This window comes from Podarcis pityusensis (genome assembly GCF_964106645.2).
Source record: "Podarcis pityusensis genome assembly, chromosome: 10".
Classification (NCBI taxonomy): Eukaryota; Metazoa; Chordata; class Lepidosauria; order Squamata; family Lacertidae; genus Podarcis; species Podarcis pityusensis.
The window spans coordinates 17,288,535-17,307,775 of NC_138035.1; the positions used below are offsets into that span (position 1 = coordinate 17,288,535).

The 19,241-nt window shown below is 46.9% G+C and overlaps 1 protein-coding gene across 1 annotated transcript in view; it reads right to left on the reverse strand.

The window, feature by feature from the left end:
• PTPRO (protein tyrosine phosphatase receptor type O) overlaps window positions 1–18,976 on the reverse strand; it is a 141,572-nt gene extending 122,596 nt beyond the window's left edge. The window contains exon 1 of the mRNA XM_081022691.1: window positions 18,254–18,976. Within this exon, the coding sequence (XP_080878817.1) occupies window positions 18,254–18,346 (93 nt within the window). The 5' untranslated portion in view covers window positions 18,347–18,976. The remainder of the gene's footprint in view (window positions 1–18,253) is intronic.
• Between the last annotated feature and the right edge of the window lie 265 nt (window positions 18,977–19,241).

The window sequence follows — 19,241 nt, forward strand, 5'->3', positions numbered from 1 at the left end:
CTTCTGCTCCTTCTTAACCTTCATCATCCCAGCAACCTAATTTAGGTGGCCAAAAAGAAAACATATCTTTTTCCTATGGTTAAAAACAGTGGCGAGTCAGAAATCTTTGCTGACCTAGAGATCTACTCAGAGATCTACCAGGAAATACTGATCTACTCCTGCGCTAATGGACTCTGGAAGTTCCACCATGGTTGTTTTTTTTAAAAAAAGCAAGATGAAAACAGACCACTCTGCTTTAATGAGTCTTTACCAGCCAAAGCCAGAACCTTCCATTTAAATTTCATTTTGAAGATGAATGCAAATGATTGTACATTAAGCAAAGAGTACTTCAGAAATGATTTCTAACAATACAGGTTGGGGGAGCTTCAGAATTGCCATGTGAGCCAATCAACCTGAAGTGCACAACAGCAGAGAATCGTATTAAATTCCAAGTGCTAGATAATAGTCTTGTGATGTGCAGGTTGTGCTCTGCTCCCATTGTTATGCAGTCATTACCAGGAAATTACAGAGCTCTGGATATCCTGTAAAATAGTTACCTTTCCCTCCAACAAGCAATTGAGGGTTTCGGCATGGAAGCGAGTGGAAACAAAAGACGAAGATGTCTCATGTGGTACTAGAAGTCTTTTGTTTACCCACAGATGAGCGCTGTGATATTATCTGAAATGGAAGCAACGCCATGCAAATGCTGCTAGAAGCAGCTAAAGGAGTTTCAGTTCGTGCAGCAAAAACACTTTACTTTTAAAAAATTGTTTTCCTGGCAAGGATCCACCACATCCAACTGGGCAATTGGAGTTTCAAATGCTCCTCTTCTCAAAGGAGCTAAGGACGAGTGACTGTCCAGCTGATGGACCAGGGGGAAAGCCATGGCGACACACTTTCTACAAATGGGCTGATCCTAAGCAGACAAACCAATCCACAGAACTTACTTCTAAGTCTGCCAGGAGCGCCAAGGCAAGAACCAGAAGCCCCCAGTTCTGTCCAAAGATGCCCTGTGGGGTGAGCCTTGTGGACTACAGGCCAGAATATCTCCCCTAGATCAAGGATGGGGAACCTGTGGCCAGTGTGGTGTAGTGGTTAAGAGCGGTAGACTCGTAATCTGGTGAACTGGGTTCGCTTCTCCGCTCCTCCACATGCAGCTGCTGGGTGACCTTGGGCTAGTCACACTTCTCTGAAGTCTCTCAGCCCCACTCACCTCACAGAGTGTTTGTTGTGGGGGAGGAAGGGAAAGGAAAATGTTGGCCGCTTTGAGACTCCTTCGGGTAGTGATAAAGTGGGATATCAAATCCAAACTCTTCTTCTTCTTCTCCAGAACTCCACCTACCATCAATCCTAGCCAGCACAGCTAACACTCAGGGCTGATGGAGTCCAGTAATATCTGGAGGGCCACAGGTTCCCTACCCTCATTAAAAAGGGGTGAGAAACCTCTGGTCCGAGGGCCAAATGTGGCCCTCAAGATTCTCAGGTTGCTCAGCTGTGATGTGAGCTTGGCATCTTCCAAGCTCAGCAAGTAACTGATGGGCACACCAATGAACCCAGTTGTGCGTTTTTTCAGCTTGCCCTTCTCTCTCTCTCTCTCTCTCTCTCTCTCTCTCTCTCTCATTTTGGGGTGTTTGGGGTTATTTTAATGTCCTCATCTATGCTTCTTTCCCATCTTATGGGGGGGGAATGCAACATGAAAATACTAATGAAACTACTGTGCAATGGCATGCGAAAGGGCCAATCAGTACCATTTGCCCATAAAAACCACCAGAGACTTCTTTTTTCTTTTTAAGCATGGAAAGGAAAGGTATATTGGAATTAAACTCGGGTGCAAACTAGATAATACAAGCATGCACTTAATGCATATTTGTAGCTTTATCTTAAGAGGAAAGAAGTACTAGCCATGTGGGGCTCTGACCTGGGAATGTGGTGTTGCAAGGGGGTGGAGTATTTGAAGAGAGTTGCTCATGTGTTTTTTTGTAGAGTTTATGCAATGTGTACTATTCAGAATCAGAACTGATACAGCACGCAGTTCTGTGTTTCATTTTTTAAAAAACAAAGTCTGGAAGTAGATCACTTTTTTACAGAAGTGAAAAAAATGCACACAAAACTCCCCCCCCCCCCAATCCTATAAAGGTAAAGTAAAGGAACCCCCGACAGTTAAGTCCAGGCACAAACGACTCTGGGGTTGCAGCGCTCATCTCGTTTTACAGGCAAAGGGAGCCAATGTTTGTCCGCAGACAGTTTTTCCAGGTCATGTGGCCAGCATGACTAAGCTGCTTCTGGCGAACCAGAGCAGCGCACGGAAACGCCGTTTACCTTCCCGCCAGAGTGGTACCTATTTATCTACTTGCACTTTGAGGTGCTTTCAAACTGCTAGGTTGGCAGGAGCTGGAACCGAGCAACGGGAGCTCACCCCGTCACGAGGATTCGAACCGCCAACCTTCCGATCGGCAAGCCCAAGAGGCTCCGTGGTTTAGACCACAGCGCCACCTGCGTCCCTCCCCCAATCCTATACAGGGAGCAAATTCCATTGGAAACAGTGGAGCTCACCTCTGAGTGAGAATCCATAGGCTTCTACTGTAATAGTTCACAGATCATAAGCTTTCCCCAACCTGGTGCCCTCCAGATGTTTTGGATTACAGCTATCAGACCCAGGAGCATGACCAATGGTCAGAGATGGCAGGAGTTTTCGTCCACAGTATCTGGAGAGCACAGCAAAGCTTATGAACAGTTCGGTCTTTTGGGTGTGGATGCTGTAAGTACCCACCTCCTTTCCAAGGCAGGGGCCACCAAGCCAGACCTTTGCAATCCTTGCCAATCAGCCCCAATGGCTTTATATCTGGGTCGTGGAATACAGTTTAATAAATGACACCTGATGGGTTCAGTCACAGGGAAATATATCTGTCTCTTTCCCATTTTGTCTCCCTTTTCAAAATCCATATGGATTAAGTAATGCGTGATCACGATTCTGGGGCTGTTAGGCCAGCGACTAATTTACTGAACTACCCAAGCAATGAAGGATTATTTTATCTAATTAAGACGAAGCACAGTATTTAAGTCAGGACATTTGCATTAAGCGGGCAATTCTGAATTCTAAATACTGTTGCGTCTGAAATTATGCATGTTAATCTTCTCCCTGTACGACAGTGTTCTACTGACACATATTATAAATCACTTCCTTTAATGCAAAAACCTGCAGAGCCTTTCCCTTAAAACAAAAAACAACAACAACAAAAAACCACACGCCACAATTTTGTGGTGAATAAATGGTCCTCACCCTCTGTCTATGGTTCTCCAAGGGACCCCAAGGGTATGCAGCTGATTCTGCTGCTGAGCTGAACGCACTGCAATAGAGACCCAATTATTTTCACACTCCCTAATGGCCTGCTCCATTCAAGGCCCCTAGCAGACAGAGCTCTGCACAGTGGGCACCGCACCCCTGGCAAAGCTTGGGTAGTTGGAGGCCCAGAGAGGATGCAACATGCCTGTCCCTTTAGGGCCTTTGTCGAATATTAGAGAGAGGAGGGGGTGCTGCTGATTATTGGCTTTCCTGGCTTGTCATACCAGGAACTGCCAACGGCACTAAAAGTGGCATTCTGCTTTTATCATATGTGGTGGACTTGTAAAAGGGTAAAAGAGTATTGGGAAATGATATATAATGAATTGAAGTACATTTTTAAAAAAGAGTTCTTTTTGTTGAGGATAATTCTGAGGGAAATTCCCAGGTGTCAAAAAAGACTGCTTATGTACGCTAGTACTGCGGCCCGTGTTTTGTTACCCCAAAATGGAAAACGAGCGAGGTCCCAACCAAAGAAGAAAGGCAGCTTAAACTGATGGAATGCACGCAGGTTGCAGACTTAACATATAGAATAAGAGGACAAGAAGAATGCACGTTCAAAGAAGACTGGAAAGTGTTTACTGAATATATGGCTGAAAATGGGCTTAGAACTCATGGGGACCTTGGTGTAAAATCCCATCATCTTAACGATAATGCTCAAGTATCTATTTTATGGGCCATCAATTTGTTCTGGTGTAGAGGAGAACACATTTGCCTACCAGAAAGGTTGGGGGTGGCTGTGCACGATTAATGGGGAGAATATACGTAATCCACTCAAGACTTTGATAAAAAGACCTAAACAAATTCATTGCAAAGGCTCTCATGGGGGTGGAAGAGGTAAGCGGGGAAGGAATCAAAAGCTCTTCAGGGAAACTTCGAAGACTGGGTGCAATAATTTAAAAGATTTATTTTTCTCTAAGTGGCCAGCAAAACTGAAAAGCATGGGGCTAATTTCTGATGGTAGCTGTGAGACTGTGAAGTAATAAATGAAAGTGCCACTAAGTTTATAGAGGAGAGCACAATCTAATTCCAACTTAAGCAGCTCCTATGCAGATAGGGCAGTGGTTGAGCTTAGTTCCTGGGACCCACAAGTAAGCCTGGATGCCAGAAAGCTTGTAATGGGGTCAGGGAGTATTGTCTTATCTGCTCTGGCCTATTGGTTCATAGAGGTTCTCAGAGGTTCACAATCTATTGGTTAGATTGTGGATAAACTAGGTACAATTTAGTCCCTAAGTGGCACCTGACTTTGTTGTATCTTCATATATTCTTATACAGTGTTACCTCGGGTTACAGACGCTTCAGGTTACATACGCTTCAGGCTACAGACGCCGCTAACCCAGAAATATTACCTCGGGTTAAGAACTTTGCTTCAGGTTGAGAACAGAAATCGTGCAGCGGCAGCAGGAGGCCCCATTAGCTAAAGCGGTGCTTCAAGTTAAGTACAGTTTCAGGTTAAGTACGGACCTCCGGAACGAATTAAGTACTTAACCCGAGGTACCACTGTATACATAAAAATGTAAGGTGTCGTCACGTTCTGCAGTTCACACAATTTCCAGAATGGCTTAACAGTCAATCCCGTTTCCCAGGGACTTCTGGGAATTGCAGCTCTGTGAAAGGAATAGGGATTTCCTATCAGTTCTCAGCACCCTAAGCAAGCTATGCTTCCCAGGATTCTTTGTGGGAAGCAATGACTATTTAGAGTGGTATAATCCTGCTATAGATGTATAGTGCAGAAGGGGCCATAGGCAAGAGCAGAGGTCAGGGACAGGGGAGATGTGGATCTCCAGACATTGGGTCCCCAATTCCCATTGACCCCCAGTCAGCATAGCCAATGGTCAATGGTCAATGGTTATGAGAGCTGTAGTCCACAGAGAAACTCACCTGGTGCCAACGAGTTCTGCCAGGTGGGAGGTGCTTGGATAGAGGAAAGCCATAATAATAATAATAATAATAATAATAATAATAATAATAATTTATTATTTGTACCCCACCTATCTGACTGGGTTGCCCCAACCACTCTGGGTGGCTACCAGCATATATAGCAAAACATTAAACCTTAAAAAGCTTCTCTATACAGGGCTGCCTTCAGATATCTCCTAAAAGATATATAATTAGTCATCTCCTTGACACTTGATGGGAGGGCATTCCACTGTAGTCCAAGCCACTGAGACTCTTGGGCTTGCTGATCAGAAGGTTGGCGGTTCGAATCCCCGCTATGGAGTGAGCTCCCGTTGCTCCATTCCAGTTTCTGCCAACCTAGCAGTTCGAAAGCACTCCAGTGCAAGTAGATAAATAGGTACTGCTGCGGCGGGAAAGTAAACAACATTTCTGTGGGTTCTGGTTTCCGTCACGGTGTTCCGTTGCACCAGAAGCAGTTTAGTCATGCTGGCGACATGACCTGGAAAGCTGTCTGTGGACAGAGCTGGCTCCCTCAGCCTGAAAGCGAGATGAGCACTGCAACCCCATAGTCACCTTTGACTGGACTTAACCGTCCAGGGGTCCTTTACCTTTTTACCACAGGGTGGGTGACACTACCAAGAAGGCCCTCTGCCTGGTTCCCTGGAGCTTTACTTCTCACAGTGTGGTAACTGCCAGAAGGCCCTCGGTCCGAAATGATTATTAAGTTTTCAGGCAACAAGTGAATGGATAATGGAGCCATGCCAGGTATTTCTACCTCTGGCTTCACACAGACCATCCTAACCTACCAGCTGACGCTTGAAAGTCTACAGTGAGGAAGCCTCCATGCGTAAGCTGAAGAGACTCTTCAAAGAGAGATCCCACAGGTCCAAACCACCATGTATTCATCACAGCTCTACAGAAGCAGGATTGATGGGGAAGACAATGAGGAATGCATGCCTACACACACTTTGAGAGTCATTATGTTTGTTTTGATTATTTCTCTTGTTTGTTTTGGTTATTCTGCTTACATTTCCTGCTCAAAATCAAAGAAGTGCTCTCAGAAACATAAGGCTTTTTTGCGAAAGGATTTGCTAATCCGTTATTTGCTGCTCTCATGCATATAAACACACATGCACCCTCTAACCTTCTTGAAGACGCATTGTTCTCTTGTAGAGGAATCATGGGGCTCTGTTGTTTACTTAGGTTTTTCACTTGGAGAGAGTCTAATTCCAAGGCCCTGATAAGGGATGTTCTACACCATTATGTGGCGCCAGCCTCACATCTGCCAACAGTATACTCTCAATGGAGAGCAGCAACTAATCCTGGTTTTCTGATGAGTACTCTCATGTTGCATGAGGAACATTTCCAAATATACGAGCTAGCATTGGGGATGGACCATTGGCCTGATGCAGCAGGATATTCTGATGTTAATTACATGCCACACCCTCCAACATTCCTCAGATAAAAATAGGGACATTTCTCACTGCCCCCCTCAAGAAAAATTGATCCTCCTCGACCTCTGATTTTTTGTCCCCTCACTTCCTGTCAGAAGAAGGGTGAGTGCTGGCACCACTACACCAATGGATAACACGCCCTCAACCATCCTAAGATCCTGATTCTATGTTACAATGGTACCTCAGGTTACAGATGCTTCAGGTTACGGACGCTTCAGGTTACAGACTCCGCTAACCCAGAAATAGTACCTCGGGTTAAGAACTTTGCTTCAGGATGAGAACAGAAATCGCGCAGCAACAGCAGGAGGCCCCGTTAGCTAAGTGGTACCTCAGGTTAAGAACAGTTTCAGGTTAAGAACAGACCTCCAGAATGAATTAAGTTCTTAACCTGAGGTAACACTGTATTTTATTCTTGGTAGATTCACAAAAAGAAAAACACACACACCGATAAATAAATTTTAGAAATGGACAAGATGAGTTGCAGATGCACAAAATGTTTATTTTTAAAATCAAGACTTCTTGCGCTCTGCTGCACTCCCCTTTTCTTCCCGCCCGGGGCGGCCCAGTCCCTCAAAGCAGGTACCTCACACAGAGCTGGGCTTTGGAAATAGCAGCCTCTCCTGCTCTTTGCCCTCTCTCCAGCAGCCCTGATGAGCTGCCCAAGGGAGAAGGCTGGCAGAGGCAGCCATGGAAAGGCATGGATGGCTAATGAGAAGCTCCTTCATCGCTCCTGCCTGGGACAAGAATCAGCTCATCCTCTTCCCTGAGCTCAGCAGTGGCAGCACTGGTGGGGAAAACAGGGGCATTCTGGGATCAAACTGAAAGCTGGGATGGCTTTCATAATTCCAGGACTGTCCCTGGAAATTCGGGGAACTTGGAGGGTATGGCATACTAGTCAGGAGGGGGTCCTGGCTTCCCAGCAAACCACCTATAGTCATGCTCCACAAATCACAGGCAACAGCTAGCGGTCTCTGGCAGGGGTATATATTGGCTGGCAACAAGAGCAGCTAGCCAATGCCATGACGCAGATGCAAATGAATATCCTGCTCTTCCATCAGCTGGGTGCTCAGAAGCCTGCAAACAATCTACAGTAATTTGGTCTGGCTATTCTTTCTCCTTCCTCTACAACAAGCTCTCCTTATAATATACACAGTTACATGGTGGAGGGGTGATAGGGGCGGATGGACTACTGCAATGTGCAGCTACATTAAAAATGAGTCCATACATTTGGCTTCATTTCAAAGACAAAGTCATTTCCCAGCACACGGAGATTAGCCTCTCTCCTTGCTTTCGGTATTACATTTGCACATTTCTGGGCTTTTTTTTTACTTCATTTCAGATCCATCGCCAAGCTGGAAAGCACTGCTTAAAGATTTTGTTTCAACCACAAAATAAGTAATTCAATAATCCTAACACAAAAGGGATTTATTTCATTTGTTGGAAAGAGTAATGCGTTTTCCTTTTTTTTTTTTTTGTAAAAAGAAGAAGGGATCATTTCGGGTTTTGCATACTTAGGAGATAGAACAGGATCACTGAGTGATGATATAGGTCTCTCTAGCCCAGTGATGGCCAAACTTGGCCCTCCAGCTGTTTTGGGACTACAACTCCCATCAACCCTAGCTAACAGGACCAGTGGTCAGGGATTATGGGAATTGTAGTCCCAAAACAGCCAGAGGGCCAAGTTTGGCCATCACTGCTCTAGCCACACCTTCTGCCCAACGTTTCAGAAAATATTTTGTAGGTACCAAAAATGCTGTTCAGCCAACAACCATGTGCTTTGAGGTCGCTCCAAAGGCCCCATCAATCAAATGTGTTGAGTTTCATTGTGATCATCTGACACTCATTCACTTCTGTTTGTTATGAGGCTGGCCAAGACATACTTAATTTCAGAAAGCCATTGGTGAACCTGACCAATCTGATTTTATTTATTCTCATGATATACTTTATAGGTTTTAGGTCCCTGGCTAGCTGGCATTGGTACATCATTTAATTATTTAGCAAAATTTATATACCACTTCCTAGTAACAAAACCTCTAAGGGGTTTATAAGAAATTAAAATTCTCGATAAAAGCAGTTAAGAAGTAGTTAAAACATATGAAAGACATATTAAAATCAACAGTAAACTAAAAAGAGATCAAAACACAACAACATCTGGACAGGCTAGCCTAAATAAAAAGGCTTTTGAGCAGGTGCTGAAAATACAGTGAAGGCCCTTACTTAATGTAGATTTATTGGCTTTTAATTTTATCTGAAGTCAATTTGCACTGTGCTTGATACAGACACAGTGTTTAATTGTACAGGCACTCAAGGGCAAACCAGAAGAGTAAAGACAGAAAATTATGCAGAAATGCACCCATAAAACGTGATGTAGAATATGTAACTGGTAACTAGGTATCTGCACATAAGAGGGCTGCTACATCAGCCTGGAGGCCCATCTAAGTCCAGCACCTGGTTCTCCCAGTGGCCAACTGGGTGCTAATGGAAAACCCACAAGCAGGACCCAACAACTGGTACTTAGAGGCCTATTGAGGTTCGAGGGAGGATCAACTGGGATCAGAGGACAGAAGGAATCCAGACAACTTGTCATTTTGCCAGGGTGCTGTCAAGAGTGCCACAGAGCACTTGCTTTCCGCACAAGCGAAAACTTCTGGAGAGTAGCCCAGACCTCCACCTCCTCCTCAGCAGCAAATGACAAGTGGAGCATCACTGCCAGCCAGGGATTATGAGGCTTAGAGTCATATCTATGAATCCCCAGAGCAAAGAGGCAATTGGCATCAGTTTCTGCCTCTGGGAATGTCCGCCACCACTGCTGCTTCCAACCCTCTCCTTGTTAGTAAGTTGTCTCCTTCTTCTTCCCTCCCCCCCCCCCGGGAGAAGCAGGGCTGGCAGAGTGAGAAGGGAGTGGCAGCAGCTGGGTACAAGCCAAATTTGGGCCAGCATGCTCAAGGGAAGGGAGCTGTGGGAGCTCCACTTAGGGCTGCTTTCATTGAAGCCAAGGTGTCTGTGCTTCTTTGAACACCCCTGCTTCAAATCATCACCCAAGCCTTCGGAGTCAACACTAAGCTGTTGCCTTCATCATCTTCTGGCTTGCTGTGCAAGGAGGGAGACCTGCGGCTGTGCAGATGCTGTTGGACTCCCAAACCTCTGGCAGACCTGGGGCTGATGGGAGCTGCATTCTCACAACCTCTGGAGGGCAACAGGCTTATCTATCCTGGCCATAATGCTGCACACAGAGTATATTTTAATCTCAGTGCATAGCTAACCTCTGGAATTTGCTCCCATCAGAGGCGCTGATGGTCACCCACCTGGATGGCTTTAGAACATTAGATCAATTCATGGAGGATGAGGCTATCAGTGACTCCTAGCCATGATATCTAAGCTCCACCTCCACTGCCAGAGGCATTATGCCAGGCATAGGCAAACTCGGCCCTCCAGATGTTTTGGGACTACAACTCCCATAATCCCTAGCTAACAGGACCAGTGGTCAGGGATGATGGGAGTTGTAGTTGCAAAACATCTGGAGGGCCAAGTTTGCCTATGCCTGCATTATACCTTTGAATACCAGTGGCGAGAGTGGCTGTTGCTCCTGGGTCCTTTCAGGCTTCCCACAGGTATCTGGTTGGCCACTGTAGGAACAGGATGCTGGACTAGATGGGCCATTGGCCTCATCCAGCAGGGTTCTTCTTATGTAGCTCTGCACTCAGGGAAAGTTCTGGTGTCAAGCGTAGGTGTCAGGGGCTGGACTGAGGAAGAATGGTGTGTGGGATGTGAAACACAAGAGCAGTCAAGTACAACATTCCTAGAGTGAACATGTTTACACACGGGGAGGAATGTTTGTCCAGCCAGCAGGTAAACTTCCTGTTTCCTTCTGGGTTGGGACAGACTTCCTCTGCATGTGACTAGAGGTGGGCGTGGCCTCACCTGTGCAGGTAACAAGAGCATAGGACTGGCCGCCATCTCTCTCTCTTTGACTACATACATCAAAGAAGCAACATCTGTTTAGCCAAAGATGCTCTCTCCAGCCAAGAGAGGACAAAGGGACTGTCTCCTTATGAGATAGTTTCCAGGTGTATGTTACTTTTCTAAGCTAAGTCTGCCTTCTGGGATCCGATTGTGAACAGAATGTGAGTAAACTCTTTTTATACTTTTATAGAAGACTGTGTCGTGTCTTATCTTTTATGAGGGAATAAGGGGTAAATATCAGAACAGTTGTTATTCCGCTGTGAGTTTAAAAAGGGGGATGTTACTCTGCTAAATTGTGAACTTGTTAACACAAGTTGGAAAGGCTATAACCAAACAATATATCCTCTCCTGCATCCCTGAACATTCCCACATGGTGGAGACTGCCCCCTCTCCTCCTGCACCACACAGAGAAGAGGAAGACAGTGTAGATTTACAACAGTAGTTTGCAGAAGGTCACGGCTCAGAGATAGATGAGGGACAAAGCTGGGGAAAAGTGGGAAAAGAGGAGGGGAGAAGCAGAGCCAGAGCAGCTGGTTGACACATTATCATTAGAAAGCATTCCAGACCATCACAACCCCTTCTCCCAGAACCCGGTGAGCATTGAAAGTAGGAGAGCAAAGAGCTAAGAGGCAAGTGGCCCCAAGCAGCCACCATAATGAGGGGGTGGTGCTGTTGACAATTGAGAAGGGAAGGGGGGTGTGGAGATTACTCTGAGAAATGCTATTACTCAAAGTGGCTCCCTTTCTAAGCCTCTCTCTGTGAATATTGAATAAAGGACTTTGGTAAGAGTTTCTATTGTCTATTTATACCTGGCAGCCTGCCTGGGGGTGGGGTGGGAATCAGATTCCCTGATGCCTGATAGTAGGACACATAGATATGACTTGGCCGAAACAGACTCACAGGCCTTTTTAGACCAGTGGAGCAGAGCTTTCTCCCTCCAACACGATGAGATTCTCTTGGCTTTTGTGTTCCCGGCTATCATAGGAGCCAACTCCTAGGGGCTGAGGTCCCTTCACCCCCTGCCCCCCATAAAGTATTTGAGGGGAGTGAGAATCCCAAAAGTTGATGGGCTGTGCCATTCAAATGGGGTGCATGTGCCACATCTTGCAATTGATTACCTAGGGTGGGTCTTACCTGCCCCCCCCCAAAAAAATGTTTTAATGCAAATTGGCATCCCTGCCAGCTGCTTTCTGCAAGTTTCATGCTTGTGTTGCTGAATCGGAGGTTTACAGGACCAGGATTTTAAGGAAAGGACACACCCATTTCCAAGCAACGCTAATGATTAAGGCTTAGTCATGTGAAAAATGACCATCACCGTTCTCTCTTGGGGAAGAGATCGGGAACTCTCGGGCGCTGGCTTTTATTTCTTTATTTTGCATATGTGCCGTACGCTGTCATCTGAGCGCAATGTTAATTACAGCCAATGGCGCAGAGCCTGGGTGGCTGGCAGCTCTCTCTGTAGCAAAGTTTCGTGGAGCGTATGAAATGCACTCCGGGGGGTGAAGGGGGGAAGAAGGACCAACAGGCTCACAGACTAAAATGTCATGTGTAACCAAGCTTGCAGTGTTAAGCAGAACTCAGAGAAATGAATCCGTCAAGAAAATACGCTGACCCTGTTCTATCTGGCTCTGCAGTAATTGGAAGGGGCTGGCGAGGGGGGCAAAGGTAATATAGATGGCACTGGCTCTTTCTTCTATCAGCGTGTCGCTGGTGCAGCCATGAGACTGGGAATATGCTGTGAGCACAGGCAATGTGATAGTCAAACACTCAGCGCACTTGACCTAGAGATGGTCAAGATGGGGGGAATAGGTTCCCAAAGGCAATAGGTTGTATCCAACTAAGTTAGAATCGATCCATTGAAATTATTAGTCCTAAGTTAGTTGCGTGCATTAAGGGCCGTAGCTCAATGGCAGAGCATCTGTCTAGCATGCAGATGGTCCCAGGTTCAATCCCCGGCAGCTCCAAGTATGGTTGGGAGAGACCCCTGAATCATACTCTAGTTTCTCTTCAGATCATATACATCTTTTGTCTTTTGTGGAGAGACCCCTGTCTGAAACCCCTCCACTTGTAATATCCAGATTGGAAATTGCAGTATTTGGATTTGAAGACTGGGGGGAAAGGGGGGGTTATAGAAGATAGAACGGTTGGAAATTAATGAGTGAATACCATATTTAGCTGCAGGACAGAGAACTGGAAATCTTTTTATCTTTCTTTATTTTCTCTCTCTCTTCTTTCCTTTATTTCCTTTTTTATTTTATTTTTTCTTTCCGCCTCTGTTCCTTTTTATATTAAACAATCCCTTTTATTTTATTTATTTATTTTATTTCAGTAAATAATAATAATAATAATAATACCCCACCCATCTGGCTGAGTTTCCCCATCCCCTCTGGGCAGCTTCCAACAAAATATTAAAATACAATAGTCTGTTAAACATTAAAAGCTTCCCTAAACAGGGCAGCCTTCAGATGTCTTCTAAAAGTCTGGTAGGTTTTTTCCCCTCTTTGAAATCTGGTGGGAGGGCATTCCACAGGGTGGGTGTGAACTTTTGTATACTTTGTATACTTTGGCCAAGTATTAATAAATAAACTGAAACCCTTCTACTTTTGACTAAACACCAATGCCTATTCAGATATTACCTGGGTGTAGGACTAGACAATACTGAGAGTAAACAGGACCGACTAAGGTTAGCTAGCGTGTGGCTCAGGCAGGATCTGAAGCCAAGGCATCGTAGCTCAGATTATTTTACTTTTAATAATAATAATAATTTTTATTTATACCCCGCCCTCCCCAGCTAAGGCCAGGCTCAGGGCGGCTAACAAGCAATAATAAAAACAAGTTGAATGAATACAACTTGAAAACAAGATTAAAATACAATATTAAAATATTGAAACATTAAAATACAGCCTCATCACAGGAGGAGAAAGGAAAAAGAAAGAGGGGGAGGGAATCAAATTGGCTCCAAGCCAAAGGCCAGGTGGAACAACTCTGTCTTACAGGCAAAGAAATCAGATCCTGCCGGGCCCTGGTCTCATGAGACAGAGCGTTCCACCAGGCCGGAGCCAGTGTTGAAAAGGCCCTGGCTCTGGTTGAAGCTAATCTAACTTCCTTAGAGCCCAGGACCACTAGGGTGTTGCTATTTATGGACCTTAAGGTCCATACCGGGAGAGGCTGTCCCGTAGGTACATGTCCCGTGACATGACTAAGTCACACATCACTGGAATAGATCCCAGGCGGTAACAGCAACAATAATAAATTATAATAAAAGCTGAAGTACGAAACGAGCCACAATGCAATAAAAGCTAAAAGACAACAGCTAACACCAAAAAGCTGACCAAAGACAAGTGAAACTCATTCCATGTCACTGGAGAAGACTGTAGCGCATCTGCTTTGCACTCAAAAGCCCTCAGGTTCCATCCTCAATATCTCTAAATAGAGCTGGGAGATACCCTGGTCTGAAGTCCAGAGTCACTGCCAGCCAGTGTCGACAATATGGAGCTAGGTGGATCAGTGCCCTGTTAATGCAGTGGATTGCCAGTGCCTCTGACAGCCATTGTTCGACAGCAAGGGGCCACATTCCTTCACTAGCAACTTTCCAGGGGCAGCATGCAATTGGTGAGTGGGACAAGGGAGGGAAGTGGGTGGGGCAAAGGCTGCCACTCTTTCCTTTGAACAGTGGGGTACATTCCAGCCACACCATAGTCAGAGGTTTACACTCATACACATCTTCATCCTCCATCCAAGCAAGCAAACAAGAGCTCCTTTCACAGTTCAAGGACACATTCCAGCCAGGCAGAAGCATTCGAGGGGAGTGAAGAGTAAGACTGGTGAAAGATGAGGTCTTAGAACAGTATTGGGGAGAGGCTTGGAGGGTGACATTTGGCCCTAATGCCTGAGGTTCCCCACCCCAGTTGTGGAAAGAAGCATGTCAAAATGTCCACCTGATCCCCAGGCTGAGCCAGTCTTCACACAGCTATGGGCTTCCCAACATCCACCACCAGCTTTTCCAATAAAAATGTCCAAAGCAGCAGTAATTTCTCAAGATTTCAATCACAGAGTCCTACCAAAATGGACACCATGACCTAAAACCTCTCCTCCTTTTCTACAAGCAGCAGCATAAAGGAGACAAAATGATCGGCTCAGAAAGGCCTGCGTCAATAAAAGTCTTGATCTGGCAACAAGCAAGGCAGCTGGACAAACTGGGAAAGCAAAGCAGGTGCCATTGTGGAGCAGAGCCTCTCCAGATGAGCAGAGGGAATGGGGATGGGGATGAGAATAATTCAGAAGCAGGCAATCCCTAAGGTAGGATGGGCATATGTCTCATGGGGTCTTCAAGGTAAGAGCCAGAACATTTGAGTCAGGAAATGATCCCTGATCATTGGCTATGCTGTCTGAGGCCAGTGGGAGCTGGCATCCAGCAACTTTGGAGGGTTACAGGTTTCCAGTCCCTGCTCCGAGTCCACACAATGGCTCCTTCCTGGACATTGGCTCTCAGTTGGGTGCAAGCAAACCCAGCTGGTTGCAAGAAGAATGTAGGATATTTGCATGTTCAATTAGTAACCAACAAGAGTTGTTGGGACTGCGGGGAACTGGGACCTTAGCACAGTGGTAGAGAGTGCATGCTTTGACTGCAAAAAATCCCAGCTTCAATCTCCAGAATGGGCTGGGAAAGACCTCTTTCTGAGACCCTGTAGAGTCACTCCCAATCTGTGTTGACAATGTCAAACTAGATGGACTCAGTCTAAGGCAGTTTCACAGGCTGTATATTTCTCTCCTTCTAACAGACTGATCCTAAGCACATTATGCAGAAGTACGTTCCGCTGAAACCAGTTTAGCTTATTTTCAAAGAGTGTGTTCAGGTATGAGCGTGTAAGCCCATTAGCTATGGAAAACTCCTTAGCTGCTCTGCACAGTAGTATATGAATGGAGATTGGGTCTGCAGTGCTGAACGGATAGCTCCTTCTCCCTCAAAACTCTTCCTAGCTATAAGTTGGTGACTTGAGAAAAAGACATCAGAATCCAGAAAACACAGAAGCTAATGGGCCTCATGACAAAGCAATTGTCGTTCAGTCACCATTGCCTAATAACATATATGGATAGGGCTGTCACCATGTTTGCCAATATCTGAGGAATTATGAGAGAACTTTTGATCCAGCAAATGTTTAATATACCAAAAGAGGGAAAGTAGCAAGGAATTGTTTTGACATAGCAGAGGTGCAAATATTTGGCGCTGATCCATTTATATATAATTTAATCTAATGTAAGTTGGATCCAAGTGTGGATGTGATTCCCAATTTTTTAAAATTTCTTTGCACCAAGCTGGAGAAATGGTGTGTGTTTTTTAAAAAAATAATAATATTGCCCTCTATATTATTTTTTAAAATGTTTGCTTTCCCCCCTTCTTCCTCCCCATCCCCTTTTCCTTGTGTGCCCTGTCTTTTTAGACAGCTCATGGGGAGGGATTGCCTTGTTTTAACTGATTAAGGAAGGTGGGGTTGAAGCACTCTGATCTATACTGGAAACTAATGAAGACAAATCGCTGATTTCAGGGACGGGGAATTTGTGGCCCTACAGCTTGTTAGACTCCAGCTCCTATCAACCCCTTCTAGCATGGCCAAGGCTCAGGGATGGTGGGAGATGGAGTCTTGGTGGTTTCTGCCAGGCCACAGGATTCTCACCCCTGATTTGTCCCAAGGTATCTTTTCTCTTGCAACCACAGGCTGATGTAGAGCTGAGCTGAGAGTTCTCTATGAACAACTTTCATCTCAAGATGGTGTGTGTGTGTTGAAGTTATAATGAAACTCTGGCTGATTTGGAGAGTGCGGGGGCTGGCAAAATCAACAGAAAGCTACAGAGCCTTATAGGTAAAGGTAAAGGGACCCCTGACCATTAGGTCCAGTCGTGGCTGACTCTGGGGTTGCGGCGCTCATCTCACTTTATTGGCCGAGGGAGCCGGCGTACAGCTTCTGGGTCATGTGGCCAGCATGACTAAGCCACTTCTGGTGAAACCAGAGCAACACACAGAAATGCCGCTTACCTTCCTGCCAGAGTGGTACCTATTTATCTACTTGCACTTCATGCTTTCAAACTGCTAGGTTGGCAGGAGAAGGGACAGAGCAACGGGAGCTCACCCTGTCGTTGGGATTCGAACCGCCGACCTTCTGATTAGCAAACCCTAGGTTCTGTGGTTTAACCCACAGTGCTTTTTAAACTTAGTTTTTCATCCATGGAGATCCACCTGGGTGCACTTTCTTCTACCCAGAATTCCAAAGGGGATTCCAAGAGGAGAGAAATGGTGGCTCTGCTCTTGCAGCAACAGGTGATGGCAAAACTAAGTTTCAAAAGAATGTGGGGAAACACTGACAACACTGACAGCAAGCAGGTAGCACCCCAAAATTTGATGAGAATTTCACTCGCCTCCAGGGAATGAAACAGGCTGTCAAATTGAGAGGGAGGCACTTCACCTCACCAGGACTATAAAGCCAAGTTATCTGTCCTCACTTCTCTCTGCTTATAGTCAAGCAGGTGTTTTGCATACAGAAGCTCCCAGGTTCAATCCCAGACAGGGGTTAGAAAGACCTCCATCTGATACCCTGTAGACCAGCTTTTACAAACCTGGTACAAAACACCAGGAGAACCCCAGGTCTGCAAAGGCAGGAGTCAACAATCCTGAAGCAGACAGACCAGTTGTCTCTTCTTTTGAATCAGATGCTCTTTTGTACTAACTAAATTGACAAGTGGCTTTTAGACTGGGGTATTTCCCAGACCTACTTGGGAGACGTCAGGGATTGAACCCAGGACCTTCTGCATGCAAAGCAAGTGTTCTCCGCCTGAGCTGTGGACCTTTCCTACCCTTCAATTCACCAGACTTGTAAAGAGGAGCAATGAAGCAAACCCTGGCCCCAGGGTTGAGCCAGGAGGGACTCCAGGAGGCACTCAATTGAACCACCCCACTCCAGATTAAGCCCTGAGATGCAGATTCATTCAGCCCCCTCCATCCTGGCTCCTCCAGGCCAGTCGCAGGAGCAGAGGAGAGCCACGCAACACGTTCCCTTAAAGAAGCATCACAACAAAGACCCGGAAAGCACACCTTGCCTCGAATCACCAAACGCACCACCACCTTTCCCAACCCTCCATCTCCACCACCAACCAGACAACCAGCCCGGTGATCAAACCAGCCAAGCTGCCCCCTGCCTCCATTTGCCTGCCATTCTTGGCTGACACAGACACACACACACACACACACACACACACAGAGAGAGAGAGAGAGAGAGAGAGAGAGAGAGAGATGATCGTGGTGTTGAAAGTGACCTCATTTTGCCTTGGGAAGCGGATCCCCACCAAGCGACCTTGAGTGCCAGCTCCTATTAGCCATGCTTCAGAAAAGTCCCAAGCTCGGGGGGCGAAAAGAGAGAGAAAGACAGAGGAACACCGTGGAGGATTGCCGAGATTTCTCAATAAATACACAAACGGGGAAAAGAAACGGGGGGGGGGGTCTCTTTGCTCCACAGGCACAGCCGTGTTGCACTAGCTCCTTCCACCCTACCCAGGCCAAAGGAAGAGCGCCAAGGAGCCTGGCACAGGGAGCGATGGCTGGTGTCTGGAGCGAGCGATCTCTTACCTTGAGGAGCAAAACAAAGAGCCACAGCCGGGAGAGGCAGCTCATCGGGGCGCCGCTGCTGCTCCGTCCCTGGGCGAGATGACCCCTGACCATTGGAAAGGAGAGGCGCGGGGGGAGAAGGACCCCGAAGCAGAGCCGCCACGCCGCCTGGATGTGGAGCACCGGCAGCAAGGCAGAGCCCCGGGAGAGCCCAGAAAAGAGACGAAGCGCCTGCAGAGAGAGAGACACACAGAGGCAGCCGGAAGGTGTGTGTGTATGTGTGCGCGCGCGCGCCTGTGGGCTCGGCTCTCCAAACTGGGGTAACAATGGCGAGCCTTCTCGGAGCTGCGGCACCGTCAGATCCGCAGCGCAGCCTTCCCGTCTCGCTGGAGGAGACCCATCTCCTCTTTTTTTCCCCACCCTCTTCGCTGCTCCCCCCTCCTCGCTCCTCCTCTTCCTTTATGGCTGGAGAAGTCCGGGGTCTCCTTCCCCCTCCCCTTTCTTCCTTTCCTCCTTCAATCGCAGCTCCGACGGCTTAAATGGCCAGGGAGCCGTCCGGGGACCGGCGATCGGAGCTGGCCAGCTGCTAGCTGCCTCCTTCTCGCGGCCACCGGCGAGGCGCGCCTTTCCTTTACGCCGCTGCCGCCCGCGCTGGCTGTCTCGGAATGAATGGAGCGCCTTCATGCCAAGCACGCCGCCGAAGGCGACGAGGAGACGCCCTCTACCTCGCGGGAGCCTCCGCCCTTCCCTGCGCTCCGCCCCCTCCTGACTTGACAGAGCCATACATACCCACGCCCCAGCCACGCACAGGCCAGTTTCCAAGGGCTTTAGCTCGCCTACCGAGTCGTTATTTGTTGTTGTTGTTGTTTAGTCGTGTCTGACTCTTCGTGACTCCATGGAGCAGAGCACACCAGGCACACCTGTCTTCCGCTGCCTCCCGCAGCTTGGTCAAACTCATGTTGGTAGCTTCAAGAATACTGTCCAACCAGCTCGTCCTCTGTTGTTCTCC